The 10,665-nt window shown below is 34.9% G+C and overlaps 1 protein-coding gene across 1 annotated transcript; it reads left to right on the forward strand.

Annotated features, from left to right (window-relative positions):
* Window positions 1-1,102: 1,102 nt before the first annotated feature.
* On the forward strand, window positions 1,103-5,845 carry LOC118057931 (protein SUPPRESSOR OF MAX2 1A). Its single transcript, XM_035070666.2, has 3 exons — window positions 1,103-2,963; window positions 3,415-3,712; window positions 3,845-5,845. The coding sequence occupies exons 1-3, from the start codon at window positions 1,741-1,743 to the stop codon at window positions 5,468-5,470; spliced, it is 3,147 nt and encodes a 1,048-aa protein (XP_034926557.1). The 5' UTR covers window positions 1,103-1,740; the 3' UTR covers window positions 5,471-5,845.
* The last annotated feature ends 4,820 nt before the right edge of the window (window positions 5,846-10,665 follow it).

Genomic DNA, 10,665 nt, shown 5'->3' on the forward strand with positions numbered 1-10,665 from the left:
CGATGCCTTTGCAGCGGATGCGTGTGAAAAGCATAAGATTGGTTGAAAGGCAAATAAAGTTAGAAAGTTGAGATACCTTTCCGCTTCCAATCTCACTACACTTCACTTCCCGTGACCTACACGCTCTTCAGATTCAACCCCTGTTTCGTGTTTGGTCCCCGGAGCGTGTCTAAACGCGCTCTGGGATTAGTGTGAGATGACGTTCAGTCCCATGATTCAATCTAATATATAAGAAACAAAATAGAGATTAAAAAAAAAAAAAAAAAACAAAAGCAGTCAATCTACAGAGAGAGAGAGAGATGAGAGTGATAAAAGTGAAGTTAAAGTAATCTAATCTACTAATGAATCTCTTAATCATCAAGAGAGTGTTTTTTTATATATAAAAAATTCATAATTTAAATATAAAAATTCACTATAAATATTTATTTTATACCTTTATTTTTAAAAATTTATATTATATTTTTTTTATCTCTTTTGCATATTTTTTATTTTATCGAGAAAGTAAAATAATTTAAATGATAGGTTTTTGCTTAGAAAGAATTCAAAGAACGGTCAGGGTTATCAAACAGGTTTTTATTTAGAAAAAGAAAATGATTAATTTTTTTTCTGCACGGACATGAACATGTGTTATTTAAATTAAAATTGATTAAAAAAACACTTGAAAATATTTGAGTAAAAAAAAAAAAAAAGAGATGACAGAAGCACTAAAAAGGAGGGGCAGAATACTCTGCCCAGAAAGCATTTTCCAGAAATCTTTGCAAACTGATAGTACATCCCTAGTCCCTACTACCCCTCTCTCTCTCTCTCTCTCTCTCTCTCTCTCTCTCTCTCTCTCTCTCTTTCATTTCTCCAGAAATTCCCTCCTTCTCTTTCTCTCTGTCTCTCTTTTACACGATAAAAACAAAAAAGAATTCATGCTCCTTTATAACTAATTTAATTTACAGCCACCCCTACTTTCCTTTCCTTGGTGGGTCTTCTTTGTTTATTTATTATTCTATTATTTAAATATATTCCTTTAGGACCCATTATTATTATTATTATTATTATTATTATTATTATTTAAACTCTCTCTCTCTATATATATTTTTTATTTTGTTTTTACCATTTAACATTGTTGGGTATATTTATTAGAGGGGATATTTTGGTTACTGAATCATGATGATGATGATCGGATGGATAGAGATAGAGAAAAGTTAGCAAGTAAGAGAGAGAAGGGCTCTTGTGAAGGAGAGGATCTGATCTTTCCTTTTTGCGTTGAATTCTCTTATAATATAAGCCTCTTATGTGTGTGAAAAAGTGAGGAAAAGAGAAAACAAAACTCATAAAGGCAAAGCAAGGAAAGGAGAAACTAAGAAAGAAAGCGAAAAAAGATGTTCAGATTAATAGATAGATAGATAGATAGATACTCTCATAGGAGAAGAAGAAGAAGAAGAAGTAGTGGTGGTGGTGGTCGAAGGAGGAGAAAGAAGAATACTTTAAAAAAACAAAAACAAAAACAAAAACGATAGAGAGAGAGAGAGAGAGCCTTTCTTTCTTTCTTTGATTGTTTTGATAATTTCCTCGTCCCTTCTTCTCCACCTGAAAAATAAGCCAAATTTGTCCATTTTGAGAGAGAACCGAACCGCTCTTATTGTCCTGTAACTATTATATCCCCACCTCCTGAAAACAAAAAAAGATAGGCTCTTTGAACTCATTTCAATTGAGAGATATTGATAAAGATTTGTTTTTTCTGTCCAAGAAATGAGAGCTGGTCTTAGCACGATCCAGCAAACCCTGACACCGGAGGCGGCGAGTGTACTAAACCACTCGATAGCCGAAGCAAGCCGCCGTAACCATGGCCAGACCACACCACTTCATGTTGCGGCTACACTATTAGGTTCCCCATCTGGTTTCCTCCGTCAAGCATGCATCAAATCACATCCTAATTCTTCACATCCTCTTCAGTGCAGAGCTCTCGAGCTCTGTTTTAGTGTTGCTCTTGAACGCCTCCCTACCGCACAGAACCTCAGTCCTGGCCTTGACCCTCCAATCTCCAATGCCTTAATGGCTGCGCTAAAGCGTGCTCAGGCTCATCAGCGAAGAGGGTGCCCTGAACAGCAGCAACAACCACTTTTAGCAGTCAAAGTCGAGCTTGAGCAGTTGATTATATCAATTCTTGATGATCCAAGCGTTAGTAGAGTTATGAGGGAAGCTAGCTTTTCAAGTCCAGCTGTTAAGGCAACAATCGAGCAATCCTTGAATGCTTCTACGAATTCCAATTCTGCTGCTAATTCTGGGATTGGATTGGGGTTTCGTGCTCCAGGGGCTGTGGCTGTTCCTGCTCCTGTCACTAATAGGAATTTGTATGTGAACCCAAGATTGCAACAAGGGAGTGTCGGTCAATCTGGTGCACAAAGAAACGAGGAGGTTAAGAAGGTTATTGATATTTTGTTGAAGAGTAAGAAGAGGAATCCTGTTTTGGTAGGTGAGTCGGAGCCACAGACGGTAGTGAAGGAGGTTTTGAAGAGAATAGAGAATAAAGAAGTAGGAGATGGGCCGTTAAAGAATGTTCAGGTGATTCATTTAGAGCAAGGCTTTCTAGATAAAGCACAGATAGCGGCAAAGATTGTGGAATTAGGGGGATTGATTGAGACCCGGATAAGAAATTTGGATTGTGGTGGGGTGATTCTTGATCTGGGGGATTTGAAATGGCTTGTTGAGCAGCTAGTGAGCTTAACAGGTTCTGGTGGGGTTCAGCAGCAGCAGATTATGTCAGATGTTGGGCGGTCGGCTGTGGCGGAGATGAGGAATCTTTTGGGGAGGTTTGGAGAAGGGAGTGGTGGTGGAAAGGTTTGGTTGATTGGGACTGCTACTTGTGAGACATATTTGAGGTGTCAAGTCTACCATCCTTCAATGGAAAATGATTGGGATCTGCAGGCAGTACCCATTGCTGCTAGAGCACTTCTTCCAGGGACGTTTCATCGGTATGTATGTTGTTTTTGCTATTTTTGGAACTATAATTTTTCTGTCATTAGCTTAGCTTATGCTTTAGCCAGAGGGTTTAGTGGAAAACTGGGGATGTTTTTACATCTTCAATGCCTGATGGCATCGGAAATTGCCGATTTACAGATTCTTCGATACCTAGACTTTCCGAAAATACTCCTTGTATCTGTGTTCTGATCAGCCATTTAGATTTTGTGTCAGTTCAGAAAGTTGCTTAATTGTAGAGGTTTTGGTGTATTCTGACATCTGAATTGCCCTTGGCTTAATGAATAGAAACTTCAATTCGTTGAAGGATTCTTTTTCTTCTATTCTCCTTGTCCAGATAATAATTGTAATTAACTCATGCGCTGGTGATTCATTTGTTTGAGCTCTTAGTTCTTCTTTCTGTTACTTTGTTATAGCTAACTCATTTTCATACCTGTTGCTGTGTAGGCTTGGAACCAGTGGAATCCTCAGCAGTTCAGTTGAATCTTTATCACCACTGAAGGGTTTTCCAACTGTTACACTTCCTCCACCAAGGCGTGTCTCTGAGAACTTGGATCCTGCTCGAATAATGAGTTGTTGCCCTGGTTGCATGCAGAATTATGAGCAAGAGCTTGCAAAACTTGTACCCAAGGAGGCTGAGAAATCTTCAGAAATCAAATCTGAAGCAGCTCAGCCTCCACTGCCACAATGGTTGAGAAATGCAAAGTCCCAAGATGGTGATGTCAAGATATCTGATCAGACAGTGGTAAGTTCAGCTCAAACCTCCAAGCGAACTACAAACTCGCACTGGCCCGATTAAGATTTTTCTTTCTCACCAAAGTGCTAAAAATGAAAGTCCAACAATGAAACTAATATTGTCTTTGTTGTTATTGTGCAGATTAAGGATCAAGAACTGATGTTGAAGCAAAAGAAACAGGAGTTGCAGAAGAAATGGCACGATACATGCCTGCGCCTTCATCCTGCTTATCATCAACCTAATCTTGGACCTGAAAGAATTACCCAACCAGCTCTCTCAATGACAAGCTTGTATAATCAAAACCTGCTTCCTCATCAACCTTTCCAGCCCAAATTAAGCTTAAATAAAAAGCTGAGTGGAACCCTTGTGCTCAACCCAAATTTGTTGCCCAGCCAACCAGCTGGACAGGCAACCACTCAGCCTGGAAGCCCTGTGAGAACAGACCTAGTTCTTGGTAGACTGAAGGTTGTTGAGACCACTCCTGAAAAAGAACATGAAGAGCACACCAAGGACTTCTTAAGCTGTGTTCCTTCTGAGCCACTATCCAATTTGCATGAATTGCCGAGCAGTAAACTTCTCAGCAAATTAGACAACGACTCATTCAAGAAGCTCCTCAAGGGTCTTCTGGAAAAGGTTTGGTGGCAACGAGATGCTGCATCTGCAGTGGCTACTACAGTGACACAATGCAAATTGGGTCATGGGAAAAGTCGGAGTACTGGATCAAAGGGTGACATTTGGCTATTGTTCACGGGTCCTGACAGGGCTGGCAAGAAGAAGATGGCATCAGCTCTTTCAGAGCTTGTTTGTGTGACCAATCCAATAATGGTTTGCCTTGGTTCACGGCGTGAGGATGGGGAATCTGTATTGAGTTTCCGTGGTAAAACTGTGCTTGATCGAATAGCAGAGGCAGTTCGAAGGAACCCATTCTCAGTAATCGTACTTGAGGATATTGATGAAGCGGACATGCTTGTTAGAGGGAGCATAAAGCGGGCCATGGAGAGAGGTCGCATTGCAGATTCCCTTGGCCGTGAAATCAGTCTTGGTAATGTTATCTTCATTCTGACTGCAAATCGCTTACCAGACAATCCCAAATTCCTATCTAACAGCGATTCGCTGGATGAAAAGAAGCTTGCGAGTTTGGCAAGTGGAGGCTGGCAATTAAAGCTAACCCTTTCTGAGAGAAGAGCAAAGCGCCGGGCCAACTGGCTTCATGATGAAGAGAGGTCGGCAAGGCCAAGGACGGACTTGGGACCGGCACTAGCATTCGATCTGAATGAAGCTGCTGATGCAGGGGGTGACAGAGCAGATGGCTCGCACAATTCAAGTGATCTTACAGTTGATCACGAAGATGAACATGTCCTTAATAACAGACTGTTGACTTCTGCAACTTCATCAATCTCTAAAGAGCTACTCAATTCAGTAGACGATCACATTGTCTTCAAACCTGCAGATTTCAGCTCCATTAGACGTGACATCTCCAGTTCTATAACCAAGAAGTTTTCGACCATCTTCAACGATCAGGTGCCGATTGAAATCCAAGACGAAGCATTGGAAAAAATAACTGGTGGGTTATGGTTAAGCCAGACAGGCTTAGACGAATGGACCGACAACGTATTGGTTCCAAGCTTACGCCAGCTCAAATTACGGCTACCCACGCGTGCCAATGAACCCATGATTGTCCAGCTCGAGCCTGATACCGATTCTGATAGTCGTAGCCGCGTAGATTGGCTGCCAAGTAGCATCAGAGTGGTGGTTGATGGGTTGTGAACCAATACTACTCATAGCAGAGATATGGTGGATGGATAGTGTTGGCAGTGGCAATTCCTAGTATCTGTTGCTGGATACAGATGTAAATATGCTCAACTGTTTTTGGTGGGTGGTGAAAACTGTTGAGAGAGGGGTAAAAAAAAAAAAGCAGTTTAGAGAAGAGGGGGATGGTGATAGATTAACCGTTAACGGAATCTTTAGGCAGCAATGTATCGCTTCTTTTTTTCTTTTCTTTTTTTTGTTTAATTATTGTTTAAGGTGCTTTAAATGCTTTCTTTTTTGTTATAGAATTTAATAGTATTCTATCATAGATATAAATATTTATTATTTACGTGGACCATGATTAATAAAAATGAGGCATTCCTCCTGTTCTAACACCGTTTTACCCTTCTTTTTTTCTTTTTTCCTTCCAATATTGTTTAAGGTGCTATGAATTTAACCAATAAAATGAGAATTATTAATATGAGAATAAAATGTCTTATCAAAGAAATTGTTAAATTTGAATTTGACAACTTCTTTAATGATTCAACTTGTACCCGAAACAAATTTGGGGAGGATGCAAAGGAGGTCCTAAGTAGCATGACACGTGGAAGAATTGATGATGATAATGACGATAAATTGGCTTACGTGTCTGGCTGTGGACAATTAAGTCAAAAGTATGTTAAGTTTGTGTTGTGACATTCTAGAAATGGTTTGAGTTTCAGACACGACCTGCGAACCTGCTTCCATTATAACATATCTTTCACGAGGAAGGATGCTTTCGAGAGTCAGATTCTTGGAATTTGGTAAACAAAAACTTTTGGAACCCCATACATGCATGCATGAATACATACATAGACTTGGCTTTGTATCTTGATGTTTTAGATTTATGTTTGAGGGAAACAAATTTTGCCTTTTAATGTATCTTGGACTGCATGCATGTAAGGAAGTTTACAAGGAAACTAAAGAAAGGATTTTGGTAATGGATGCTTGAATTTTTCTGTATAGCTATGGGACATTAACTTTATTTTTTTTTTCTTTATCATCTCAAAATTTTTTTATCAAAAACAATTAATTTTGTTTGGTAAATAACTAATTTAAATTAAATGATTGAAAATTCTACTTTCATAAAATTTGACTAATAGGAAGTTAATGAAATAAGACCATCAAAATCAACAAGAAGAAATAAAATTAAAATTTGGTTCTTTTTTTCAAATTACTAAAACCACTACTTCATTGTATTAAACAAGCATAGTTTAAATTGGTTGCGTAGATATGATATGTGCACCTTAAGATGTATAGATATATATGTGTTTCATAATTGATTTTTTTTTCATATCTAATGCATGTTTTATATGTGTTAATTGACTCACATCCTGCTCTAAAATTGATTTTTTTCTGTCTATAAATTGATCTTGTTGATATATTTTTATAGAACTAAAAGTGATCATCAAAGTTATGGATATATTTTTAATGTCTTAGTTTTCTTTATATATAAAAACAGAGGGATGAGAAAAGAGAGAGAGAGAGAGAGATTGTCAAATTGCGTAAAATCTTTTTTCTGAAGTTCACACCTACGCACTTATTGGGAAAAGGATTTTCCAGTTTTGAAAAAATCTCCATTGTATGGAGAAAAAGGAAAAACATTTCACATTAACCAGCCGTTATTGCAAGAGGTGCTGACGGGACAGGAACAGAAGTGAAATGTGTACAGCCAATGAGAACACAAGAAGCCACACGGCACCCAGGATCTGTCTATCACTAGCAAGCACGTGGCCTGTGTCTCCAGAAGAAGAGACCATAAAAAGGGCAAAATATAAATTAGAAGCACAGCTTCCTAGGAATTTGGACCTCAGCATTTTTGGATTTACCATTCCAAATTAGGATGCACCCTTCAGTCCTTAGTTTCTGGCCAGTGGAATTTATCAGCCATGATCGCTGAAATTCCCGGCTTATATTTCTATTATTTCTAAAATATTTTTTAGATATTTATTAATTGAATATTTTTTGTTATTCAACCCTAAATATAAAAGGTAATATCTATTTGAGATATTTATACATACTTTAATCAAAGTATAGAAATGGATGTTATACATTTACTTGTGTAATGTATGATGTTAATATTGAAGAGTGTGTGTGTGATTTCTATTAGATTTTTAAAAATATAGATGTTCTAGAATAATAATAATAATAATGTAAATATCCATATCATATTTTACAATATTCATGTTTTATCTACTATTTATTGAATGCATATAATTTATTTATTAATTTATTTGGGTTGGTTTGAAATAAGTTAAAACTAATTTTATCCTTAATATTTTGTTTCGTCCCCCACAACTTACATGGGTTTCTAGTTCTCTAATTGATTAGGAAAGAGCATGTTGTTTGCGATTATATATAATTTAAAATTTCACATGGCTCAAAAAAATCGAGTCCTTTTGTACTCCAATATAAGTCTAAAATAAAAAATAATGTTTTATTTTCATTTACAAAAAAAAGAGAAGAGATTTGAATTCAACATCTTTTATGATATGAAAAATTGGATGTCAATTGAATTATATGCTATTTTTTAACAAAAAAAATGAAAAAAAAATAAATGTTGAGAAATCTCTCCTAAAATGGTTGGCATTAACTAATCTCTCCAATTTAGGGAGAAAATGAGTGGAAAAATTGTAAGAACACAATTTTATTTTGAATAAAGTTATTTGTATGTTCAAACTAATTAAATCTCTATTTAAGAGTGTGGTTGCGGTTAGCAGCGGAACCAAGAGAGGCAGGCAGGGGCCCGGGCCCCTGCATAATATTTTAAATTTTTAAATTTTTAGTGTTTAAATATAGGATAATATAATATATTTTTATTTTAAATAAATAATTTTTCTAATAATAAATTGTATCTCGAGTTTTGGTCGTTCCTATTATATAATTTTAGCTTTGCCTTGGTTGCCGTTGCTTCTCATAGTATTTTTCACTTAAAAAATATATCAAAATAATACTTTTTATTTAGATTCTGCGGTTAATAATAATTTTATACTTCAAGAATCTTCCCTCCTCATTTATATGTATAATATATTGTTTCAAATAAAAGAGATATACTTCCTCTCCACTTTCTTTTCTTTCATTTTAAGTTACTCCAAACAAAAAAAGAGGGAGAGTAACTTTCCTTTCAGCTCATTTTAGCTTCTTCTTTTTTTCCACCTCTATATCTTTCCTCTTCCATTTGTTCCGAATATTGTCAATACTTTAATCGAATATCATATCACACAAATTGACATTGCTGATTTCCATCTTTATAATTCAGCAATCAATGTTAATTAATGTCAACTATTTTCTAATTTATTGTAGTGCGCATGCATTGTTTGATTGTAACGTGTAAATAAATTTTCTTATGATTTGATATCTATTTCCAATAAGTCAAAGATTAACTCTTGGAATATCAACTTGGAGATGTATTCTATTTACATTTGTTTTGTTGAAAATGTTGTGTGCGTATGTACATACAGTACTTACCTCATGAATATCAAGAAATCATTTTAATTTAATAATTTAAATTATAAAATAAGATATAAAATATAATTTATATTATTTTTTAATAAATATTTTTAAATGAAAATCATTTGATTTTGAAACATGTACATATTTATAATAGTTTACGCTTAAATTTTATCAAATAAATAAAAATGATAAGATTTGAATTTATAATCCCTTAATTATTAATATTCTAACGCTATGTTAAAGAATCATTTCAACTCAATAAAAATTTTAAAAATATAATTTATATTATTTTTTAGTATATAATATACGAATAGATTATCATTAGCGCATGACATTAAAAAACCCACGATCAACCTAGGCAGGTCTGATGGAGTTAAACAGAAAACTTATTTAATTGATTATAAAATATATAGCAATAAGTCCCAGGAACTTTGGGGTTGTGAAGATTCATCATATATACATGATGATGCCACGTGTTCAGCTGATTCCATCTCTGTGACTCAGAATGATCGTTCTCTCCCTGTCGACTCAGAGTGTTCATGTGCTTCTTCTGTGTCGTTGCTATGTCTCTAAGGGCAAGAAGGTCTAGATTGCCGAACCATGGCCGTTTAACAAATAAATTTAAAATTTTTAGATTATTTTAATATATTAATATCAAAAATAATATTTTTAAAAGAAAAAATTATTTTTAAAATAAATAAATACTCTAAAATATCCATTACCTTTCTGCCGCCAGAAACAGAGACACGCAGTTAATGCGTATATATAATTAATAAATATTTTTTCCTTCCTCTTTCAAAAAAGAACAAAGTCAAGACGATGGCGTGCAGCGTGCTCGTCCTTGTGGATCTATTGGATATGCAGCCGATCTAATATCCATCCAATCAACCTGTCACAGCAGGCATGTGTTCTCATTTAAGACCGTCACCCAAAGTCGTGTATTCCCTTGAAGTTTACAAATTAATAGTTAGATTCTTAGTACGGTAGGCCATTTTTAAGAAGAATGTAGGGTTTATGATTTTTTTAATGTTTTTCAACAAATTTAATATGTTTTATTGGCTGTTTTGGATTATAATTGTAGTTTTAATTTAAAGTGTTTTTTATATAAAAATATGTTAAGGTAATTTTTTTAGGTTTTTAAAAATTATTTTTGATATTAACTATTAAAAAGATTTAAAATTATTAAAATAATATTAATTTTAAATAAAAAAATTTAAATTTTTTAAAAATACAAATTGAATAGCATTTTTGAAAAAAATTTAATCATGAAACACGATATTATAGAACGCATCATCCTTCTTCAATCAAATGAAGAATTACGATCACTCTCGTCAATTTGGATATTAATAATCTCTCTGCCTCGTCGATTATCGAATAGGTCCTTTCATGATTAATATAAAGAGAGAGAGAAGAAAAATGGTCGCAGGTCCACTAGTATATAGTGACGCAAACATTAATAGGCAAATAGCTAGCGAAGCATCTAAGGAGGTTATGAATTGAATGTAGACGAAATAAAAGGGACATGAAATATGAAGACAAAGATGTTGTTTTCATGCCCACGTCAAAATAAATGTGGTCTATTGACTCCAACCATGAATCATGCATGAGACCACTTTTTTGGGTTTTCTATAATCGACGTATTTTTTTTCTTGATGGTTCAATATCCATAACTCCTATGTGTTTGAAAATATAAATTTGACATGATAAAGACAAGTATTAAG

This window comes from Populus alba, chromosome 6, assembly GCF_005239225.2.
Source record: "Populus alba chromosome 6, ASM523922v2, whole genome shotgun sequence".
NCBI classification, from domain to species: Eukaryota; Viridiplantae; Streptophyta; class Magnoliopsida; order Malpighiales; family Salicaceae; genus Populus; species Populus alba.